This window comes from Lygodium microphyllum, chromosome 21 (assembly GCF_053477565.2).
Source record: "Lygodium microphyllum isolate KBCC chromosome 21, Lygodium_microphyllum_v1.1.10, whole genome shotgun sequence".
Lineage (NCBI taxonomy): Eukaryota > Viridiplantae > Streptophyta > Polypodiopsida > Schizaeales > Lygodiaceae > Lygodium > Lygodium microphyllum.
Genome location: NC_141155.1, coordinates 135,327,472 through 135,353,202, shown reverse-complemented (window position 1 = coordinate 135,353,202; position 25,731 = coordinate 135,327,472). Strand labels below are relative to the sequence as shown.

Sequence of the window (25,731 nt, the reverse complement as noted above, 5' to 3'; positions counted from 1 at the left end):
TCACTTTTGCATATTCTAATCTAGTATCTCAATGCCTGTCATCATCCATCCTTATTATCCATCCTCTAATCTACATGCCTCAGGATGTCGCTAGTTTCATCATCAACATGCTCATTGCGGTGTTTTCTCCGATCTTATAGCTATAGATCTTGTGTTTGTAAATTGAAGATTCGCCTTCACAAGCACCCCTCTCTCTTTTTTCTTACTAGAACTTGGGTTTGTGCCACTTTGAGGCATCTTGTTTGACCAGCTGGTCTCTATGAAGATCATTATCAAGACACCATTGCCAAGCCTTTCTACAAAGCCTTGACACCCTTTTGTTTTTTTCCTTTGCCTGTACGCGTGTCACAAAAGGGAATCTATGTTCAAAGATGAAGAGAAACCTACATCTAGCTTTTAGCTTTTTAGGGACACCTTCATTTAAGATTGGAATTTCCCACCTTCTTAGTATGTCTAGAATTTTGATTACTATTTCGAGTTACCGCACAACATTATCACACTTTGATCTCTCCATATTTCAAATTCAGTTATATTTTAACCATGTAAAAAAAAGGTGGACCACTAGCCACTACTTGTCACTAAGGGTAACTTTTCTCTTCAAGAACAGCCTAGAATCCCCCAACCATCGCCTAAGCATCCCGTAATAGGCTATGCTAACAAAAGTTAAGCCATGGCTTGATACCCTTACTTTTACAGCACTAGAACAGCAAGTTCTTTGTGGCAATGAAACCATGTCAATGTGTCACAAGCCTCATGAAGATATGACCTTGGCACTTTTGCTCCACCAATAAGAACAGCTTGTTGCTCAAAAAGACATCCAGCCTGCACGTACCTTTTAAGAAAAGATCTACTGTAATAGGTTAACTCCTAGCAACAAGAAGTCGTGACTATTGACTTAAATGCCTTAACTCTTAGAATTTGAGCATATAGCGTGGCATGCTAACAAGCTGGTCCAGTAACATTTTGGAAGTATAACGTAGCATCCGCATAACATGCCCGGAACCCTAATTTCTCCTCGCATGTATGATGTAATCTTGTCATCAATGTCAAGCTAAAATAACTTAAAACTTCATACACGTAAGAGAAAGCAGCATCTAAAATATATCATGGATCATGCCGGATAAACAGAAATGAACCTGTATGTAGCTGAAATGGTGAGACGAAGCTGATTGCAGGTCAACGAGGTGAGAACGAGCGGATTGTAGGACGTTATCAGTGGACTCGGAGACAGTGCGGCGAAGCTCCTCAGCCTGAGCTACAGTGTAGGAGAACCAGGGATAAGCGATGTCTGCCACCGATGGGGATGGAGCCGAGGATTTTGCAGGCCGAGGGTCAAGGGGAGGCCCGTCTTGTTGCTCAGGAGACTCGGCCATTGTAATGCGTACGAAGCGTTAACCTGGTTTTGTAAGTCCTTCTACGCTCCTTCGCCAAGAGGGTAACGCATACAATAATGGTTGCATCGTTTAGGCTTTTTTGGTAATGCAAAACTAGGCGTCCCGCGTAAAGCGCAGTGTGAGCGAAAAAAAATAGAGTGCACGTCGCGTGGCAAGAGTATTGTTAGTCTTAGACTTACTTGTAGCTCTGTTATATAGAGCTTCGAGCCTATCAATGGCCCATACCTATGAGTGGCCCGGACAATCTCAGGTGGTAGGCTTCTCAATTGACATGCAAAGTCTCTATGATAGCTTCTCGATTGGCATGCAAGAATCTCTCTAATAGCTCCTTGATCAATGTTATTCCGTTGATATAATTAAGTTGTGTGCATATGACGTGCACATGTGAAGTGCAAGTTATTTTGGGCACATTGGCAATCCAAAACCTAAGTTGGGAATGGGGAACATTCGCAAAAATTGTGGTAATTCATATTGGATAAGTGCGAAGGGGAGCGACTTATAAAAATCTTGGCTCCAAGCATTAAGTGATCCCTTGGAAATGGCTTGTGGTGTTATTGGACTAAAGAAAAATCAAACATTTAATGCTTAAGACTAAGGTCAATGGAAGTTAGAAAGACTTTTAAGTGCAGAGGGCTTAGGGCATTGAAGTGTGGATAAGCAATGACCAATTTGTGGGCAAGATAAAAGGAGTGTTTATTTTGCTAGAAATTCAATTCTAGAGGTTAAGTCTTGCATTACATTAGAAGGTGTGTCGCTTGGCTGGAAAGGGTAAAACATTCCATGTAAGGTTGATAAGCTAATTCATGGCTAATGGAAGGCCAAAGAGGGAAATTGCAAGCTAGATAACTACTGTTGGGTGATTTTGTAGGGTAGCCAAGTCAAATTTGAAGCTCATGATAACCATCTGGGCTCATTAGAAGTAAGAGAGAGTAGTCTAGAGGTAATATGATGTAAGTGATAACATTCGGGGGCTACCAAGTAGCATGCAACAACTAGTTGAGGCCATTATACAATATCAACTATAAAAAATGGGCTAGACATGATAGAGAAAATAGGAGAAGAGAAAGAAAGAGAGTGTGGAGGAGAGAGAAAGGTTAGAACAAGAGAGAAAGACAAGGAAGCCATTGAAGTTGTGAATAAGAAGGTAGAAGATGAAGAGGACTATTATTACTTCATGAATGATGGAAAAATAATCCTCTTATATCTTTGTATACTCATGTCAGTGTGGCTAGAGTATTTCCACATATTCTCTCCAAAAAAAAACATATTTTCCTCTTCATTACAATCCATCCAAAGTCAATAGTTTTTACCATCAAAAACAAAAAATTGGCTTACTATAAATGATTGCATAATGGATATGGCAAAGTACTACAATATTATTATTATTATTATTATTACAAAAATGGAAAAACACGAAAAAGTCTCCCTAAAAGTGATTGGATTTGAAGTAGAGAACAAAGTAGACTATATATACATCAACTATAGGTCATAAAGATGAAAACTCAGTTGCAATAACTTGATAAAGATCCTCTTGCAAACTGTGAACGACATGCCATATAGAATAGTCTCTACTGTTGTAAAACTAAGATAACTTTGGATGGATTGATCCAAATTAAGCATGCCATATATCAAAAGAAAGCTACTTTCATGTGATATAGATTGTACATCACTAAAAATTATTCAAAATAAAGTTGTTCTAAATAATAAGCTAACTTAAAATTGTCTATAGTGAAACAGGGGCTAAAACTGTCTAGTTTTCAGCTAAAAGAGCTCCTTTGAGATGGGAAAATTCTTCCAAGATAAATGCTAGTCTCGAAGAAGCTTTCTCTATACGTAAACCTTTCCATTTTATCAACTATTCCATTATAGATCTAGTCCAAAGCTTATTTTTGTGTTGGCCAGTAACATTCTCAAGGATATATCAGATAATATCCTCCATCCATCAATAGCAAGTCTTTGAGATAATCCACTTGTAAGCAAATAAATAGTTTAAGTTCACTCACATAGAAGACATTATGGATCTTAGTGGAAGAGGGGAGCTACAATCTATATGTCAAGTCTCCAATCCATTTTAGAATCTTATATAGGCTATAGTTGCTGTGATATTTCAACTTTCTCAACTTCCCATAATTAGGATTTGAGATTTTAGACCATTAGAAAGGGAGTCTCAAATAAAATAATCTATATTTAGTAACTCGACACCTTCCAATATCAATAAAAAAGGCAAACATCTTTCATGAAAATTGCCATGTGCACGGTGGTCATGACTCATAAGTCAAAAATTGACTAAGCACATTTAAAACTTGGGAGACTAAGGAAGAAAGAAATAAAAAAGCTTTTAAAAAAAGCTTATGAGGAAGGAGGAGTCGACAAACTAACTGATGCCCCCCCTTTTTCGTGGGAAAAAAAGACACATCCCTCTCTCTCCTTTTCCAAAATTAGATAATGCCAAAAACATGAAAAAAAGCTTGAATTTTTATCCTCGATCTTAGCATAAGACTCCATTAATCTCCCCCTTTTCTAAGTTCGACAAGAGGCCTAGATTGGAGTAAGATCTTCCAAGAGCCAAGTGAATCAGTCATGGCATCTTTGGCAGTCTCTCTAGACCTCAAAGATCAATCGACAACATCAGATTGCATCTTGAAAGCTTCCAGATAGTTGGATTGCCAAGATGCCCTCCACAAAGAACTCCTCTTCTTGGCCACAACCCATAAACCCCCTCTTCTTTAATTTAACTATAAATATAGGGCATGAGGAGCCGTTGGAGGAGCAGCCTGAACTAAGAGAAGAGACTCTGCTCCAACCAAGTGAGAAGAGCAAGAGGGAGTGAGGTAAGAGGAGCACGAGGAAGGAAATTCTTGTCACGAAGACAAGAAGGATACTCCACCGGCTCTTGGAATCATATACCATCTCTTCTACCTTCACTTCCTTGTAGAGTCGAGACTCTACTCGATTTTCTCTCAATTTCTAGTAATCGCCATCCCCATCAATCCAATTGTGACAACCCAAAGCTCTATTGCTGAAATCTTCTCTACAATCTTGTGATTAAAGACCATGGCCCTGAAGAAGAAAATGATGAAGGTCGCAGAGGCAAGAGTTACCAATAACATTGTGCGTGCAACCACTATAAACAGAATGGCAAGTACTGGGATTACAAACGAAGTTGTGAATACCATCAACCAAGCCCTCGTCATAAATCCCCAAGTAGCATATTTGATTATTAATTTAAATATTAAAGGCAACAAATAAATCATCATCCTATGGTTAGTAACAAAAAGCTACATTCATAGGATAGGACTTTTTTTAAATCTCTTGCATAAAATAAAAAGAAAGTAATCCTAGATAAATTCCTAACCGCAAATTCCAATGAATAATTTGGATTTATACGAGATGTACTAGGAATAAGTGCAAGGAAGATACTGCGCTTCCTAAAAGAGTTAAAATTTTGATTTGTATTGAACTAACGAAACCTGTGATTGATAAACACAAATGCTAATTCTCTTTTTAAAAAAGTATTCATATGAAATTGTTAAAAAATACTTTTCGTAATTAACTAACCAGGAATTTTTGAATTATCGCGGGACAAGGACCCACCGAACTCAATTGAGAAAATAAAAAGACCATCATGGGAGTTTCTCTCAATAATAAAATTATTGTTTAGATTTTAACCTGGGCTAAATCCCAAGGGGAGAGTAATCCGAGAGGATTATTGGAAGATATTGCTACTTACACTAAGTTTTGCTATGATATTGTTATTTTAGAAAAAAAAAGGTTTATCTTGGAAATAAATTTGTTAAAAGTTCGTGTATAATACATTCGAAGTAAGATGTTTGTGATGGTAAGCTAAGGACTAATCTTTCATAAAATCATCAGGCTAAAAGATGGATAATCGGGTACAGATCACCGATTGAGAAAATATTCCGATGAGCATAGAATACTGACTGAGGCAGTGTTCTCTAATGGCGCTAGACCTCCCCAAGGCCAGCGTGAACAAAACCTACTCCAAGGGGTTTTTGTTTTCGTGTTAGTGAGTATAGACCAATTGTGAAAGGTCTTATCATAAGGAACTCTAGTTGGCAAGAGGAGGTGAGGATACCATGGGGCTTTGGTCACAAACTCCTTAGACTTTTACAAACTGTCAATTACCCTTTAAATCCAGATAGTATTATGGAAGTTCCAATACTAGTCTAGGAACTAAACTTGGTAAGAATAATACATTTGAGTTGACATCACATCTAGCCAGGATAGAAAACATTGTAAAATTATATATTTTTAAAGGAACTATTGAGAATGAATTGCTTTACGCTGTTTTTGTGTCGTGAAATAAAGGTGCGTAACAAATTTGTACCATGAGGTAATTAAAAAAGTTATTTTTATATGTTGAACCTATAGTGGTAGGTAATTAGGCGGGTCTATACCTATTGTTGGGTGGACTCGGTAAGTCGAGAGCTTTTCTCAAAAGGAAAATTTTGCATTCAGAAATAGGTAAATGAATGACCACTAGATATCAGGAAACTTGACTTACATCGTTTTAGGGGGCCGGAATGGGATTTTGCCCCATGGGCAGAAGAGTCGAGGCCCCACACTCCCCTTCGTCTCCCATTCTCTTTGAACCAAGTGCAATGCAAGTCCGCTTTAGTTCGAGTAATTCTATAAGAAGTGGAAACTCGAATTGTTGAAACTAACCAACAATTAATAGGTGATTTGACCCATAATAAGAACCCAAAACTTAAGTCGATCCTCATGGGGATGGTCAAAACTTCCACTACGGGGTAGAAGACTTGAGCAAGCCTAGATAGCAAACTCTAAGGTATTTCATGGAATCCCAAATGGCATTTTGTAGGATATCTCTTGATGGGCTACTGAGAACGTGCCGAAGAGGAAGCGGCTCGGGCAGGCACATGACAATTGGTATTATAACATTACCCCCCTTTTTATTCTCTCTTAAAAAAAATTGAAAAAAAATTCCTCTCCCCCCCCGACAGTACGTCGGGGAGAGAGAGAGAGAGGGAGTGAATTAAGAAGGGGAGGGGCATGTCGCCCAGGTGGCGGCATTGAGCTGCACCTCCCCTTAAAAAGGCCCTGCCCTGCCATCGTCTGGGGACTCTATCCCCCCCCCCCCCAACCTGTTGCATTAGCGGACCCTCCTCTAGCTCAAGCGCAGGCGACTCCCCCCCCCCCCAATTGATGTAAGACTTTTCCCCCCTCCATCACCTGTGCAAGTGCCCCCACATGGGTGTGATGTTAGCATCCTTGTGAGAAGAAAAGGGGTAAGGAGAGAGAGAAGGAGAAGGAAAGGGAGAAGAGAAGGGGAGGAGAGAAGGAGAGGAGGTAAAGAGAAGAGGTAGAGGAGAAGGAGAAGGAGAAGAGAAGAAGGAAGAGGAAGAGGAAGGGAGAAAAAAAAAAGAGAGAAGTAGTGGAAGAGGAAGGAGAATAAGAGGTAGCAAGAGGAGAAGAAGATAAGGGGAGAGAGAGAGAGAGAGAGAGAGAGAGAGAGAGAGAGAGAGAGAGAGAGAGAGAGAGAGAGAGAGAGAGAGAGAGAGAGAGAGAGAGAGAGAGAGAGAGAGAGAGAGAGAGAGAGAGAGAGAGTAGGAGAATAAGAGAAAAGAAGAAGAAGAGAGAAATAAATAGTGGAAAAGAAGGGGAAGAGAGAGGGAGAGAAAAAGAAGGAGAGGGAGTGGGAGTTGGTGGGCAGCTGCAAGGGACCACACCCAAACCACCCTCTCAGCGAAGAGCCCACCCAGCGGTCTTGCACAACCAAACCTGTCAACCCAAAACCCGTCAAGGTCCGGATTGCCCAATCTCCGCGAGGCGAATGGCTCCCAAGAAGAAAGTCGCGGGAAGCCTGGGCGCCCAAGCCACTAGTAATGCTGGAGAGCCGAGCAGAGCAGCCAACGCAGCACATACAAATCAAGCCCATGTTTACACACATGAAATGATAGGTTTTTTTTTCAATATTTCACATAAAATAATAGGCTTCCACCCAATCTAGTACATGAACAGTTATCTAGGATTCATGGATCGCGCCCGTGATTTCAATAAACACATGAAATGATAGCTCCCGTTCTTAGCATGCAAATGCACTTAAGCTTTCATGTACTTAAGCCACACAAATGCATGCATATTAGGAAAAAAAAAAGTCATCGACTAAATGTAAAGGGAGTTAAGGATCGTAGATTGTGTCAGTTTATTAAACGACCATTGTGCACGGGAGATCAGTTTGATGGCAAAATTCTGCATAGCATCGCACTAAGAGAGGATGGAAAGAATGTATGACAAGTCTTGCAATGTATTTAATGTGTTTTAAAGATTACCAAGTATGTTAGAAGACGTGCAAGGAATCAAGGATTCACAACTTGGAACCCTAGGATAAAACCCAAGGGGAAGAGAGATTCAAAAGAAGTTGAGTGATTAAACACACGTGCTTGTGAGTTATTTTTAATGATATTGTCTTAGATTATTGGAAGTGGATATCATCCTAGTTTAAGCTAGGCTAGTAAGCTGACTCTAAATGGAATGTTGATCAAGGCTTATGCTTGGTTGTTTTGAAAAGGAAATCTCTAAGTGAATTGGCTGGTTGCCTCGGTAAGAGGAGATCCTACTAAGGACAAGTGATTTATAAGCAAAGTGATTTCCTGATGTAGAAAATGATATTTTCTTGATTGGAAATGGAAGGGATGTTTTCCCTAGAAATTGTTACTATGCTAGTTGCTTCCGTTGTAGTTGATTTCCTAAAGGAATGATTAAGGAAGGATGGCGCTAGTTACCCCCTGTGAACCGCCAAACCCTAACCAAGGGGGTTGTGAATCCGCGCCGGGAATGTGGACTGAACCCACCGCAAGAGGTCTCTTCGTGGAAATTACCTGGCATAGGAGGACACTTGGGTGCCAGTGGAGGCTCTGGCCGTAAATCCCAATGCCTCCGTGCCTTACACAAGTGTTCTACGTGACTCGAGATGGGATCTCGAGGCCTTTTACTAGTTACAAGGCGGAATCTTGGAAGGATAAACCTTTGGGTTTTATTGCTGGAAAACGGAAGGATTTTTTTGTGGAGGCAGAAAGGAGCACTTACTTCTCTAGTACGGGCAGGAGACACACATTAATCCGAAGATAAGTTAAGGAAGTGTTTGATCTTGTTTTAACCTGTCTTCGTGTCTGTGGCCTAAATTATGTAAAGGAACCTATGATTAACGGGTTAATCAAAGAAGCTGCTTTTATGTGTCAAGCATAACGTGGTAGGTAATTAGATAACTAAAACAATCCCCGAGGGAAGCGTGGTGGATGTGACCAATGGGTCTATCCTACGGAAGGGTGGTCTTGGTTCGCCGAGAGATTTCCTCAAAGGAAATGTTAACGAGAAATGTTAGGAAAAGTCGGACGATGACCTTAGACAATGTTGGTTAGAATCCTAATTCATACCGTTTTAGGGGACCGAAATGGGACTATGCCCTACGGGCAGAGAGGTCGAGCAATGCATCCCTCTCGTTTTCCATTCTCTTTGAACCAAGTGCAGTATGAGTCTGCTTGGGTCCAGTTGTATCTACGCAAAGTGGAGCGGTTGTAGACCAACGCTAAAAGGCTGTTAGGAAGACTCGACTACTAAGAACCTGGAATTCAGGTCGATCCTAGTGGGAATGGCTGAATAAGTTCCGTTGCGGGGCAGACTCGAGAGACCCTAGTTAGCAAACCCCGTGTCATTCCTTGGGAGTGTCGAGCGGCGTCTTCTAGATTGATCTCTCGATGGGCTGCTAAGACTTGTCCCGCAAATTGAGGGGTGGGCACGTTACAGTTGGTATCAGAGCAAAACTTCTTAATGATGCATGATTGATTAATGTTCAGATCATAGACATAACTTAAATAACCTAAGTGGTATGGCTTGACTGTCAGGTACCTTCTGCATCTACGAATGTTGATATGCAAGAGAAGAAGTTCCTTCTCAAGCAAATTAATCCACCAGAGTTTGATGGCAAGGGAAGGACTGTTCAAGCGAACGCCGAGATCTGGATTGAGTCCATGGAGGACTATTTTGAGGCAGCAGGAACTACACCTGCTAACCAAGCCATGCTCGCCAAACTTAAGCTTATAGGCAAAGCGAGACTTTGGTGGAAACAGTGGTGCAGAGACCAAGCAATCTTGGAGGGGGACAATCACTTGGAATAAGCTTAAGGAAGCTATGCGAGGGAGGTATCTGCCACTTGCCTACCGCACACAAAAGATGAATGAATTTTATGACTTGAAGCAGCTAGGATTATCCCTCGAAGCCTATTATTCAAAGTTCATTTCACTCCTAAAGTATGCACCCCCAATGGATATGACACAATAGGTGTGTCAAAGTTCTGTGCTAGGTTGAATCCACCCATAAACACTCGATTGGAATCGATGTGCCAAACGGACTTGCAAGACGCATTACTCCGAGCGAGTCCAATCATCCAAGAACTTAGATTAGGCAACTATGATGAAGATGACCCACGGGATCAAGACAAGAGGTGCCACAAGTGCAGTGAGATAGGACACATCCGTAAGAGATGTCACAACCGCCGATATTTCCATTGCAATGAACTAGGACACATCCAAACAGATTGTCCTGAGTTGGACCCTGAGAATCAGGAACGTGCAGTCAAACGAAGCTGTCTAAACTATACTTTTGGCTCATATTATGAACCACATGATGATGAAGGCTTGGAGCCTGTTGTAACCTTTGAGGATGACTAGATGACCTAGGAAGATCCTCTCGAGATAATAAGTCCTGTACTTAGAATGAATCCTATTGAACCCTATGAGTTATGGCAAGTTGTTATTTTAAGATAAGACTTTAAGTAATCAGGGTTGCGCAGTGAAAGCGTGATGGGCCCTAACCCACAGGCTATAAGCCCCAATTGCATTTGTCTTCCCCAGTTCCTCTCGAGATGAGGACATCTCGATTCCTCTAAGGGAGAGAGGTTGTAACATTACCCCCCCTTTTTATTCTCTATAATTTTTTTTAAAAAAAATCCCTCTCCCTCCCCCCGACAGTACGTCGGGGAGAGAGAGAGAGAGGGAGTGAATTAGGAAGGGGAGGGGCATGCCACCCAGGTGGCGGCATTGAGTTGCGCCCCCCTTAAAAAGGCCCCCTTGCCATCGTCTGGGGAATCTCTCCCCCCCCCCCCCCCCCCCAACCTATTGCATCAGCGGCCCCTCCTCTAGCCCAAGCGCATGCGACTTCCCCCTCCCCCCCCGGTTGCTGCGAGACTTTTCCCCCCCTCCATCACCTATGCAGGTGCCCCCACTTGGGTGTGATGTCAGCATCCCCGTGAGAAGAAAAGGGGCAAGGAGAGAGAGAAGGAGAAGGAAAGGGAGAAGAGAAGGGGAGGAGAGAAGGAGAGGAGAGAAGGAGAAGAGGTAAGGAGAAGGGGTAGAGGAGAAGGAGAGGGAGAAGGGAAAAAGAGGGAGAGAAAGAGAAGGAGAAGAAAAGAGGGAGAGAGAGAAGAAGAGAAGGAAGAGGGAAGAGAGAGAAGAGGGAGAGAAGAGAGAGAAGGAGAAGAAAAAGAAGGAGAAGAGGGAAGAGAGAGAATAGGAAGGAGAGAGAGAAGAGAGAAGAGGAAGAAGGGAGAGAGGGAAGAGAAGAAGAAGAGATAGAGGAGAAGAGAGAGGGAGAAGAAGAAGAGATAGAGGAGAAGAAGAAAAGCAGAGAGGGAAGAGAGAGAAGGAGAAGAAGAAGGAAGAGAAGAGGGAAGAGAGAAGAGAGAAGAGAGAGAAGAAGGAGAGAAAAGAGAGAAGGATAAGAGAAGAAGGAGGAAGAGGGAGAGGGAGAGGAGAAGAAGAAGAGGAAGGGAGAAAAAAAAGAGAGAGAAGTAGTGGAAGAGGAGGGAGAACAAGAGGTAGCAAGAGGAGAAGAAGAGAAGGAGAGAGAGAGAGAGAGAGAGTAGGAGAATAAGAGAAAAGAAGAAGAAGAGAGAAAGAAATAGTGGAAAAGAAGGGGAAGAGAGAGGGAGAGAGAAAGAAGGAGAGGGAGTGGGAGTTGGTGGGCAACTGCAAGGGACCACACCCAAACCACCCTCTCAGCGAAGGGCCCACCCAGCAATCTTGTGCAACCCAACCTGTCAAGGTCTGGACTGCCCAATCTCCACAAGGCGAATGGCTCCCAAGAAGAAAGTCACGGGAAGCGTAGGCACCCAAGCCACCGATAATGCTGGAGGGCTGAGCGGAGCAACCAACGCAACACACACGAATCAAGCCCAAGTTTACACACATGAAATGATAGGTTTTTTTTCAATATTTCACATAAAATAATAGGCTTCCACCCAATCTAGTACATGAACCAATTATCTAGGATTCATGGATCACGCATGTGATTTCAATAAACACATGAAATGATAGCTCTCGTTCTTAGCATGCAAATGCACAGCTGCATGGAAAATTAGGCTTTTATGTACTTAAGCCACACAAATGCATGCATATTAGGAAAAAAAAAGTCATCGACTAAATGTGAAGGGAGTTAAGAATCGTAGATTGTGTCAGTTTATTAAACGACCCTTGTGCAAGGGAGATGAGTTTGATCGCAAAATTCTGCATAGCATCGCACTAAGAGAGGATGGAAAGAATGTATGGCAAGTCTTGCAATGTATTTAATATGTTTTAAAGATTACCAAGTATGTTAAAAGACATGCAAGGAATCAAGGATTCACAACTTGGAACCCTAGGATAAAACCCAAGGGGAAGAGAGATTCAAAAGAAGTTGAGTGATTAAACACACGTGCTTGTGAGTTCTTTTTAATGATATTGTCTTAGATTATTGGAAGTGGATATCATCCTAGTTTAAGCTAGGCTAGTAAGCTGACTCTAAATGGAATGTTGATCAAGGCTTATGCTTGGTTGTTTTGAAAAGGAAATCTCTAAGTGAATTGGCTGGTTGCCTCGGTAAGAGGAGATCCTACTAAGGACAAGTGGTTTATAAGCAAAGTGATTGCCTGATGTAGAAAATGATATTTTCTTGATTGGAAATGGAAGGGATGTTTTCCCTAGAAATTGTTACTATGCTGGTTGCTTCAGCTATGGTTGATTTCCTAAAGGAATGATTAAGGAAGGATGGCGCTAGCTACCCCCTGCAAACCGCCAAACCCTAACCAAGGGGGTTGTGAATCCGCATCGGGAATGTGGACCGAACTAAACGCGAGAGGTCTCTCCGTGGAAATTACTTGGCATAGGAGGACGCTTGGGTGCCATGGGGGCTTTGGCCGTAAATCCCAATGCCTCCGGGCCCTATGTTCTACATGACTCGAGATGGGATCTTGAGGCCTTGATACTAGTTACAAGGCGAAATCTTGGAAGGATAAACCTTTAGGTTTTATTTCCGGAAGACGGAAGGATTTTTCTGCGGAGGCAGAAAGGAGCACTTACTTCTCCTGTATGGGCAGGAGACACACATTAATCCGAATATAAGTTAAGGAAGTGTTTGATCTTGTTTTAACCTATCTTCGTGTCTGTGGCCTAAATTACGTAAAGGAACCTGTGACTAACGGGTTAATCAAAGAAGCTGCTTTTATGTATCAAGCATAATGTGATAGGTAATTAGATAACTAAAACAACCCCCGAGGGAAGCATGGTGGATGTGACCAATGGGTCTATCCTACGAAAGGGTGGTCTCGGTTAGCCGAGAGCTTTCCTCAAAGGAAATGTTAACGAGAAATGTTAGGAAAAGTCGGACGATGACCTTAGACAATGTTGGTTAGAATCCTGATTCATACCGTTTTAGGGGACCGGAATGGGACTATGCCCTACGAGCAGAGAGATCGAGCGATGCATCCCTCTCGTTTTCCATTCTCTTTGAACCAAGTGCGGTATGAATCTGCTTGGGTCCAGTTGTATCTACGCAAAGTGGAGCGGTTGTAGACCGACGCTAAAAGGCTGTTAGGAAGACTCGACTACTAGGAACCTGGACTTCAGGTCCATCCTAGTGGGAACGGCCGAATAAGTTCCGTTGTGGGGTAGACTCGAGAGATCCTAGTTAGCAAACCCCGTGTCATTCCTTGGGAGTGTCGACCGGCATCTTCTAGATTGATCTCTCGATGGGCTGTTAAGACGTGTCCCACAAATTGAGGGGTGGGCACGTTACAGGTATCAAAGGCTACGTTGATATAGGATACGACACAATTATAAAAAATCAATAAAATTTTTATAACTACATCATAAGATATATTTTCCTTAAGTTGTGAATTCTTCTCTTATTAATATATGTTATTGATTTTTGGCAGAGGGACAAACCTTGGGAATGATTCTTGATTTTTCAAGTTATATTTATGTCAACAATGCACTTCTCTAGTTTCAGCTGGAGAACCAGATGATGCAAATATTAGATCAGATATACAATCCTTCGCCCTTGTATTATGAAAGACGATGGATGTTAAGCGAAGGGTATTGCTATATTGATGCAAATCGTCTTGCTTACCTCCTGAACAATTTAAAGAGGTTAAGATGGATGGAAACCCTTAAGGTTGCCAAGATTTATCTCTTCTATGAGGCTAAACATATTCACTGGAGGATGACAAGTCAAATTAAATCGGTACATCTATGAGGAGGTTAGAAAGGTTATGCCAATTGACCGAGTAATGGTTATCCATTCCCAAAATCCTAATTACTATGTAATGGATGTATCGCAATGATATGCTGAGGTTGTAGTAGAGAACCCTCTTCCAAGGATAATATAAGCATCTGAGCTACTCGAATAATGTATTTCCTTCCTATTGACATAAAGAATTATTTTTGTCCACCCGTTATAATCAAAACTGGTTGTCTCCTTAGTAATTGAGAATAATAATAAAATATTATCCGTTTGATGTTTTTTTTAAAAAAGTCTGGATTGGTTAAACCCTAGTCATCAAGTTGTCCAACAGACATGAGACTGTGTGTCAATGTAGGTACATGATGTACATTGTGCATAACAAAACTGCTACCTGAAGGAAACTACAACCTAACATCACCAATGGTGACAATCTCAAGAGACATGTCATCACCCAAGCACACAGAACGCGAAATTGAATGGTATGAATGGAACCACTCTCGGCAAGGTATCACATGAAAGGATGCACTTAAGTCCAAGAGCCAACACTCTACATACATAGAGTGTATCTCTGTCATCTGTAAAGCACTAGATGAAGCTGTTGCAAGGATATAATCCCCATCACTATCCTCGGGCTGCATAACATTGATCTCTTCAATTTGAAATTCCCTGCATTTCAAGCTGTACATATATCTGCCATGCATTCGTTATGAATGGCGAAATAATTTTATAACTATCTTATAATGAATATACGATTCTTATCTCTCCTATTCAAAATGGCAATGTAGGACGAATTGATACGTTGAGGCTAACCACCCCGACTACACCAAAGATCAACCTTAGGTGAGTCCAATGGATGGACAACTCAAAGGCTCATTGAACTATCCCTCCTTGACAACCCTAGACATGATCCCATTCTTCATATTAATGACTGATTAGATCACCAAAATCATTACGTAAGTAGAAAACCAACTAAGTTCGTCTCGATCGATAGAATTGCTATTCTAATCATTATCAGAAAGACTGAGTAGTACATAATTCCCTTCCTAAATTAATGAGATGGATTAAGCAAGTTAACACCTTTTTGAATATTATTATTGGAGAAAATTTTGATCATAAAAATTACTTAAATCCCTAGGACATCACCTCGAACCTCAATATTACAGAAGCTTAGGAGAAGAAATTTCTTCTCAAGCAATACAAGCCACCGAAATTTAATGGTAAGGGAAGGGATATTCCAGCCGAGGTAGAAATATGGATAGAATCTATTGAAGACTATTTCATTGCTACAGGGACTGCACCATCAAATCAAGCAATAATCGCGAAACTAAAACTCATAGGAGATGCCCGTCTTTGGTGGAAACAGTGATGCAAGGACCAAAGAATGTTTAAAATCGTTATCACTTGGGACAAGCTTAAGGACGTTGTGCGTGGGAGATGCCTTCCACCCACGTATCAAGCCCAGAAGATGAATGAAATTTTCAACTTAAAGCAATTAAGCCTAAGCTTAGAAGCTTACTACTCCAAATTCGTAACACTTCTAAAATATGCACCTATGATGGATGTTTCATTGCAAGTATCCAATTTTTTCAATGGTCTAAATCTACCCTTGAATATGTGCCTTGAGTCAATGAGACCATCAAATTTATAGGATGCACTGATTCGAGCAGCCCCAATAGTTCAAGTGATGGAACAGAGGCCAAGAAACACAAAAATTTGGAACAAAAACTGTCAGAATAATGGTAACTTCCAAGGATATGCAAAAAGAGCCCAAGGATAGTATCAACCAAAGAGGACAAAGAGAGCTGAGTCAAATGCTATGCGAAACTTTATACCCATAGGAAAAGACAATGAGGCTCCAAGGTGCTTCTATTGCAAGGAACCAGGACATTTCAAGGAGGCAGTGCCCGAAGCTTGGCCCAAACAACCACCAAGGATAGTTTTGTGGACAAAACCAAGATGCTAGGGGCAAAGTTACTAGAATAAACCCGAAAGAGATCAATAAAGATAAAGATCCTACAATGGAATCCGATATGGAAGGAGCAAGAGTACATGCCACTCTCAGTAAGAAGGGTCCAAATCGCTAATTCTCAACGATTCAAACACCAGCAAATTATCAAGGTAAACCCTTTCAAATTTTAATCAATTGTGGAAGCACCCACTCTTTCATGTCACCAAAATGTGCATAAAGGCTAGGCATAAACACTACTCCTACACCTAGTTTGCTTATGGAGTTAGAAAACAACAAAGAAGTTTTGACAACACAACAAACTAGCAAGGTAGAATTTTGCTTGGGTAGCAGTTCTTCCAAAATGAGCTTTCGAATTATGAACCTTGGGGCTTATGAGTGCCTACTAGGTATGGATTGGTTAATTCCAAATAATGTCCATATCCATTGTGGAAAGCGTCAAATTATATTTCAAAACTCAAAAGGGAGAACAAATAACTACTCAGGGAGAAGTAGGGAACTCTAAGGTTCAGCTAGCTAAAGCTTCCCGAATAGTAAAAGGGTTGAAGAAAGGATTACCTGTCTGTCTAATTAAGCTCAACAAAAAGGCTGAGCAAGATAGTGAAGCCAAGGATCAACCATATTGGCTAAGAGATTATGTGGATGTTTTTCCAAAATACCTGACAAGAGAAGTAGATCACGAAATCCAACTCATTCCACGCGCTACCCCTGTCGCCGAAAGCGGCGCTAATGGATGTCAATTGTTAGAGAGAGAACCAGGGAGAGAGAAATAGGAGAGAGAAGATTGCAAAAGAGAGAGAAAGACTGCAGGAAGAGAGAGAAGAAGAGTGACGAGGAGAGAGAAAGACTAGATTTAGAGAGAGAAAGACAAGAAAGAAGGGGAAGCCATAGAAGTTGTGAGCAAGAAGGGAGAGAAAGATTGTAATTGTATTAATGTGTCAAAAAGATATGAAAAATTACATCTTCTCTCCTTTTATACCAATGTCAATGTGACATGGCATAATATCAATATTATTAACACTTATTTGTTATTCCCAGCTTCTTACAATCCATCCCTTCCCAAAAGTTTTTGTCCTAAAAAACAAACCTAGAAACAATTAGAAAGAAGATGGATAGAACACAGTACTACTTTGTTTTATAGCTTTACAAATGGGAAATGAATGAAAAATGACCACTACAAGAGCTGAATTTGAAGAACGGAAGTAAGGCCCAACTATATACATGATTTGAAATACTTCAGAAGGAAATGGAGCCATAAAGTCTTCAACAAATAATCCCAGAACAAAGTAGACAGCTTGCTGAGTAAACAGTCCCTGCTGGACCAAATCTGCCATAACTTTTGATAGAAGTGTCCAAATGAGATGTACCATATATCAAAACGAAGCTCTTGAAGAGTACTTTAAGCGCATATAGATGGCTTAATTTTGAAAATTAGGTACGATAAAAACTATTCTAAAACAGCGTGCTGTCCTGAACCAGTCTGCATCATTACTAGCTCCATAAGCAATAGGCTTCAGCCACCAATGTCTCCCTCAGGTATGGATACTCATCCAATATAGAATCAGGTCTCCAAGAAGCCTCTTCAGATGGTAAACTTGTCCATTTGATCAAATATTTCACAATAGAACGTGATCGAAGCTTCTTTTCGCGCTGACCTATAACAGCCTCTGGGATATACTAAACAAGGCCATCTTCATCAATAGGTGGTAGCTCATCAACTATATCCACTCGATCACCATAATAGGGCTTGAGCTGACTAACATGGAAGATGTTATGAATCTTTGTAGAAGAGGGAAGCTCTAGTTTGTATGCCAAATCTCCCATTCTCTTAAGGATCCTATAAGGGCCATAAAACCTGTGGGCAAGCTTATTACTGGATCCATCTTTTAACGTAGAGTACTTGGATTTGGGCACCTTCAACAAAACCAGCTCTCTTTCTTGGAACTCTAAAGGCCTCCTCTTCTCATCAGCATACATCTTCATTTGATCTTGAGCCTTCCTTAGATTCACCTTGCATTGCTGAAGAAGGGTCTGCATTCTTTCCAACTCCTCCTTCCCATAAGGATTGATCTTTTCATTAAAGATAACTGTGGGTAAGGGCACCTTGTAACCATACAAAGCCTCAAAGGGTGAAACTCCTATGCTCGCATGAGTGGAATTGTTGTAAGCAAACTCAGCCAGGTGTAACCAAGAATCCCATGAGGTTTGGACATCATAGCAAAAATGGCGAAGATAAGTCTCCAACCATTTATTAACTCTCTCTCTCTCTGTCCATCAATTTGGGGATGATAAGCCGTTGATGGAGCCAATTTAGTACCCATAGACGTAAATACTGCGTGCCAAAAGTTACTCATAAACTTTGAGTCCCTATCATGGACAATCATCTGCGGTAATCCATGTAGTCTAAAAATATGCTCCATAAATTGGTTGGCCACTTGAGAAGCAGTGAACTGAATTTTTATTGGGATAAAATGAGCTGCTTTGGTGAGTCTGTCAACCACCACATAAATACTATTCCACCCCTTCTTAGTAGTAGGTAAGCCAGTAATAAAGTCCATAGTAATATGAGTCCATTTACCCGTAGGAATAGGCAATGGCTGTAACAAACCTCCTGGCTTATGGGTGCTCTCCTTATTTTGCTGACAAGGCATATGAAAGGTGAGAAGGATCGAAGCTTGCACACGAGCTATGGCGGGAGAGCAAGAGCAAGAAAGAGAGAGACAAGAAATGGGAACTCCAACAGTCACAATGTGTGACCGGGCCTTCCTTTATTTACTAGTCACTAAAAAATGAATGTAAAGAATAAAGTGACGTGACGGGCACCCGCCACCTGCAGTGTGCAGTGGCGGGTACTGTCGGTGTAGTAATACACGGGGCAACGCCTTTACCACAACAACCTCCCACTTAAAGGCTAATCTGCCCCAGTGAGAGAAAAAAGAAAAGAAAAAGACAGTACAACTGTACATAGGTACAAGGGATGAGGAAAGGCATCATCTCATCCAACGCCCATCAATCTCCTAAGGAAGGCAAAGCGCTCAGTAGTGAGGCTTTTCGTGAGCAGATCTGCAGGATTCTCGTCAGTGGAGATCTTGACAAGGTCAACAGACTTGTCTTCCACGACACCACGTATGAAGTGATACCTCACCTCAATGTGTTTCGTCTTCGCATGGAAGACCGGATTCTTAGCCAATTGAATGGCACTCATAGAGTCCGAATGCAGTGTAGGTATAGCATCAATCCTAAGGTCAGCAACTAGACGGCCTAGCCATATGGCCTCCTTGCAAGCCTCAGTGGCTACAACATACTCGGCCTCAGTGGTAGACAAAGCCGTACACTTCTGAATCCTAGACATCCAAGAGACAGCACCTCCAGCATAGGTGAATACATAGCCAGAAGTGGACTTCCTACTATCTGCATGTCCTGCATAATCGGAGTCAGTGTACCCCATGACCCCTGTATCCTGGCTGCCATAGCAAATACACATATCTGTTGTGCCCTTCAGGTACCTCATGATACCCTTCACGGCATCCCAATGTTTCCTACCACGTGTAGCCATATAGCGTGCCACAACACCAACTGCAAAGGCAATATCTGGACAAGTGGCTATCATGGCATACATCAAACTGCCCACGGCTGAAGCATAAGGGATCTGGGCCATCTCGGCCCTTTGCTCATCTGTTTGCGGACAATCGGCCTGTGATACCTTCATATAAGAAGGCAATGGACAACCAATAGGCTTTACGTCCTGCATGCGGAAGCGCTCAAGGACTTTATGAATATACTCCCTCTGTGACAAGCAGAGGAGTCCCTGATGCCTGTCGCGTCTAATGCGCATACCAAGTATGTGAGAGACCTGTCCCAAATCCTTCATCTCAAAGCTCTTATTCAGCTGAGATTTAAGAGCATCTAGCTCATCATGAGCTTTCCCTGCTATCAGCATATCATCCACATAGAGTACCAAAATAAGCAATGAACCATCACGGGCTTTCTTCATGTAAAGACACGGATCCATAGCACTCCTGTTGTAGCCTTGTGACTGCATAAAGGCATCAAACTTATGATACCATTCCCTAGGTGCCTGCTTCAAGCCATAAAGACTTTTCTTCAACTTGCACACTAGGTGCTCCCTGCCAGGTTCTGCAAAGCCCTTAGGCTGCTCCATATAGATCTCATCATGCAAGTCTCCATGTAAGAAAGCCGTCTTGACATCCATCTGATATAGATCTAAGTCAAGCTGAGCAACCAAAGCCAAGACCAAGCGCAGGGTGGTCATCTTAACCACAGGAGAAAAGACCTCATCAAAGTCTACACCATACTCCTGCTTAAAACACTTTGCTACCAATCTAGCCTTGTATGCCGGCTTGGGGTGTCCAGGGGTACTTTTCAGCTTGTACACCCACTTGCATGGCAAAGCCTTCTTGCCCTTAGGCAAGGCAACCAAATCCCAAGTCTCATTCTTATGCAAGGAGTCAATCTCAGACTGCATAGCCCTCTCCCAGGAGTGACTGTCACCCCTGCGCATAGCCTCATCATAAGTGAAAGGCTCTCCTGCATCTGTAACCAAAATATAATGCATAGAGGGCTGAAATCTATCAGGTGGACGTCTGTCTCTAGCAGATCGTCTCACTGCAGGCTCTGCTGCCTGCCCAGCTGCCTGTCCAACACCCTGACCATGAGCATCTGCTGCAGTTGTAGGCTGTCCAACTGGCTGTGCAGGAGCTCTAGGCTCCTCCTGAAAGATCACTCTACGGATCTCAACCACTTTCTCAGGCTACCTGTGCATCTTGTCTTCATGGAAGACTACATGGTACTATTTTCCGCGCCTGCGGATCCCATAGGCGATAGCCCATCTCTCCTGAATCACCATAACCAAGAAAGATGCATTTAATGCTCTTTGGATCCAACTTACTCCTCTTGTCCTTGGGCACATGGCAGAATGCCTCACATCCAAAGACACAGAGATGCACATAAGAGGGTGGCTTACCAGCCCAAACTTCCTCTGCAACCTGGAAATCCAATCCACTAGAGGGCGATCGGTTTATGACATTCACTGCCGTACTAATTGCCTCAGCCCAAAAGCTCTGTGGTAGGCCTGCATGGCTAAGCATAGAGCAGACACGCTCCTGAATAGTCTTGTTCATGCGCTCAGCCAAACCATTCTGGGTGGGGGTGTAAGGGGCGGTCAACTGATGCTTAATACCCCTGTCATCACAAAACTGCTCAAAAGCACGTGAGACATATTCTCCCCCATTGTCAGTCCTAAGGCATTTCAGCCTATACCCAGTCTGGTTCTCAACAAGAGCAAGCCAACGCTGAAAGACTGCCAAGACATCGGACTTTTGCTTTATGGGATAAGCCCACACTTTCCTAGAAAAATCATCAATGAGGGTAACAAAGTACTTCGCGCCACCCATAGACATACACGGTATGGGCCCACAAACATCTGAATGCACCAAAGCCAAGGGCTCACTCATGCATGGCCTACCCGATTTCTTATGCGTAGACCTATTCTGCTTACCATAAAGACAATGATCACACGAGTCAAAACGTGCAAAGTCCAAAGGCGGAAGATACTACAAACCAGATAATATTTTCATTCCCTTCAAAGACATATGCCCCAAACGGGCATGCCAAAGTGATACATGTGGGATAGAGCCCACTGCCAAAACATGGTCTACAGAAGACCCATATACAATTAGAGGATAGAGGCTGCCAGCCTTGGCGCCTCTAACAAGCACAAGTCTGCCTTTGGTAATCTTCCAGGCAGAATCCCCAAAACAGACATGAAACCCTGCATCATCCAACTGTCTTGCAGACATAAGACTGCGCATAAGCGCAGGTACGTGATGTACATCCCTGAGCAAAAAGGAACTGCCAGTGGAAAACTGCAACTGAACATCTCCACAGCCCACAATATCAAGAGACCTATCATCTCCAAGTCTGACTGATCCAGATACAGTACGGTAAGAGTGAAACCACTCATGGTAAGGCGTCACATGGAAGGACGCACTTGAATCCAATAACCAGCACTGTGCATACATACTAGGTGTCTCAGTCAAGTGTGAAGCATCAGAAGAACTAGCTGCATGTATGAACTCATCACTACCATCAGAATCCTTGGTCTGCATGACATTAATTTCTTCAATCTTGACGCTGGACTTCGCAGGTACTATGCTGCGATCAGAGGACTTCTCCTGCACTTTCTCTTTGCCCTTATCCTTATGCTTCTCATTGCGCAACTCATGACACTGTGGTCTGATATGGCCCTTTTTCCCACAATGATGACAAGTGACATTAGCGTTGCGCCCACGCGACTTACTACGCGGCTTTCCACGAGATTTAGACTGACCCTTCTGCGAGTCATGGCCACGGTTATTACCACGATCATTCCTGTCATTCCTGCCTCTAACTGTCAAAGCATGTGAATCACGAGAGGCATCCAAGTTTTTGCGATTAACCTCTTCCTGCAGAAGAGCACTCTCAACATCATTCAGTTTCAAAGTAGCACTAGAGGCACATAGGGCAGTGCAAAATACATCCCATGACTCATTCAGAGTCCCAAGCAAGAAGAGAGGAGTTACTTCCTCTCCAAAGGTGATATCCTGCGAAGTTAGGTTATTCAATATAGCATGGAACTGTCTCAAGTGAGCAGACATAGTTGCATTATCCTTCGTGCGCAGATCCATAAGTTGCTTCAACCAGTACATCTGACTCGTCGGACTTTTCTTATCATAAAGATTCTTGATCTTATTCCATAGATCCCATGCACTCTGTGCTTCCTCAAATACATTATAATGTACCTGTTTAGTGAGAGACAATACAATCGTGGACTTGCATAGCTCATTAAGTTCAAGCCAGTCGTCATTGTCCATAGTTTCAGGCTGCTCTCCACTCAACCGAAGTGGCTTAATTTGAGATTTCTGCACCAAGACCTGCCAAATTTGACTCTTCCAATAAGAGTAGTTGGTACCATCCAACTTTGTGATGTTAAATATGGCATTATCAGTCGAAGAGGACGCCATAATGCAGGCTGGAAATGCACAGACAATGTAAAATTGCTGGCTGTTTTACTGCAGAAAATGCCCAAAATCCACTAAAATGAGCTCCAAATGGCGAGAAAAGTGTGCCAAAAGATGCTGCCCACTTAGTACTAGGTGCGGCACACCAAATCAGGATATTTCAGCATAAAAAATACTACTCAATCCACCAATAAATGCTTGCTGTAATAAATTTCAGAATTGCAATAATGAGAGCAAACTGTCCCAAAACTGGATCTAATGTCAACTAAACAATGCTAGGTCCAAAGCTGGCATAAAGAGGACAAAGCAAAGCCAAATGATAGTGAAAATACATGAGCATAACACCAAGAGATGTCAAATAGCATATGCCAGTAAGAGGCACACCCTAGATAATCTAGGCAAAATGTAGAACCAACTGCCAAAACCTGACACAAATAGGTGTCTGCTCAAAAGAAAGTGGATCCAAAATTGAGACTCGGCTCATAAGCATCCTGTGAACCAAGACACATACTCAATGCAACATCCAATTGTCGGAGTATAATCCCAAAGTCTCAATACATCTATAACTACTCAATGACATAGACTGCTCCAATAGCATGTAATCCGTGCTCAAGGTCAAGTAAGCATGCAAGATGCTCCCACTGGCACAAAAGGCGTACAATCGAGTTAAGGGCTCAAGCAACCCAAGACAAAGTACCAGTGACAAGTGACCAAGTCAATGCATCATACGCTTCCCAAGAGCATGATATACATGAAGCAACTGATGTAGCAACCACTAAGCAAGACATAATCCCAATGGCAAGATCTCTGTCAAGTCAATACATTCAGTAGCAAGCCAAAGTCAATATCCCTGTGAGTCGGAAGTGCTCAAAACATCCAAATCGGAGCTCCAAAATATCTGTCAAGCATGGACGAACTAAGAGGCATTAACCACGGACCAAAGCATGTAATGCATAGAGCTTATCCATCAAGTACAGACAATAGGCATAAGCGGCCCAAATGCTAGTCAAGTCGACCAAACTGCCAATGACAAACCAATAACAACGGAGCAAATGCGATGCTCAAAAGCATTCCGGAATCACGATCATGAGTTCGAAGTCGATCCCCAAAGTGTAATACATCATGACATAACCTATAGCATACATCCGGTATCGATAGAGAAGCAATACATGTGACAAATGAGCTTCAGCCCGCTCATGTACAGCAGCTCTAAACAATCCAAAACTGTCAATTTTCAGCCCAAAAACAATGCCAAATCATGGATGAATCGAATGCATACATTCCCAAGACATTAGGCATCATGTAGACCGCATACGGGCATCAAACAAGGTAACCGGAGTAGAGTATAAGCATCAAATGCCAATGCCAAGTGTGGTTGCCCTGTTTCCAACACTATATAATAGTAAATAACAGTCCCAAATCAGCCAATGTTTCAGGCCAAAATCATGGCATAATCATGTGTATACATTCCCAAGGCACTAGGCATCATGTAGACCACATACGAGCATCAAATAGCACAACCGAAATGGAGTATAAGCAACAAATGCTAATGCCAATGGTGCTGCCCTGTTTTCAGCCTATTATGACAGTTTATGACAGTCTCAAATGTGAAGAAATTAGCCCCGAATGATCAAGACCAATGCCCAAAGCTTGAATGACATCAAACATGAAGTCTATAGCCCTCTTGATCAAGGTAGAGAGCAAGAAGCAATGGCCAAGTGTGGAGCTGAAGTAGACGAGTGCTAACAGCCTGGAAAAAAATGGTGCAATCTGCCCTGTTGGTGCTGAACTTGCTGCTGCTCCACAAGGGCTGAAAAGGGGGTAATGGGGGGCTCAAGAAGGGCCTATCAAAGGCCTACGACAAGCCTCTTTTGAGCCTTGATAGGTGTAAGGCACAATATGAGGGGAATAAGCTTCAAGGGTTTGAAGCCATGGCTGCCCTTGCTGTTTGCAATCTATAGACTGAAATAAAACCCTAAAAGAATGATCAAATACCTCAGTATCAATGCCTTGAAGGTGCCTCAATAGGCCGGAAAGGTGCTCGGGAAGTCGGGGAATGACGGGAGCTCGGGGAGATCGGATATGGCTGCGGGGATGGAGATCCAATGCGTGAAGGGAGTCGATGCGAAGGTAGAGAAGCACCGAGTCGAGCTCGAGTAAGAGGAAGCCAAGCTCTGATACCAATTGAAAGATGAGAAGGATCGAAGCTTGCACACGAGCTATGGCGGGAGAGCAAGAGCAAGAAAGAGAGAGACAAGAAATGGGAACTCCAACAGTCACAATGTGTGACCGGGCCTTCCTTTATTTACTAGTCACTAAAAAATGAATGTAAAGAATAAAGTGACGTGACGGGCGCCCGCCACCTGCAGTGTGCAGTGGCGGGTACTGTCAGTGTAGTAATACACGGGGCGGCGCCTTTACCCCAACAGCATACACTTCATAACGAAGTCCTTGACATCTTTCCATAGTCCTTTCCAATAAAAGCTTTTGCTGATCCTGTCATAAATCTTGAAAACTCCCAAGTGTCCAGCTAAAGGCGAAGAATGTAACTCCTCCATAATTTTCCGCTTAAAAGAAAAAGTAGAGGGAATAACAATCTTGCCTTTCCACCAAATAAGACTATTTTTAAGCTGGTAATGCGAGTTTTCTTCCATAAAACCTTGCTGTAATTTCTGAAAGATTTGGCTGAATTCCTCATCTAAAAGATAGGCCTCCTGTAGTTCTTCAATCCAATCATTATGTAATTCTGTCATGGCTGACACTTTGCAGGCCCACATACGAGAAAGAGAATCAGCCACTATGTTATCTTTGCCCC

General features: G+C 42.4%; 1 protein-coding gene across 2 annotated transcripts in view; it reads right to left on the bottom strand.

Annotated features, from left to right (window-relative positions):
• The window catches only part of LOC148018605 (RGS1-HXK1-interacting protein 1-like), a 72,091-nt gene extending 70,571 nt beyond the window's left edge, over positions 1-1,520 (bottom strand). The window contains exon 1 of one of the 2 annotated variants that reach the window (XM_087662338.1): positions 1,137-1,520. In XM_087662338.1, the coding sequence (XP_087518464.1) occupies positions 1,137-1,373 (237 nt within the window). In that variant the 5' untranslated portion in view covers positions 1,374-1,520. The remainder of the gene's footprint in view (positions 1-1,136) is intronic. The other variant, XM_087662337.1, reaches the window with a different exon arrangement.
• Between the last annotated feature and the right edge of the window lie 24,211 nt (positions 1,521-25,731).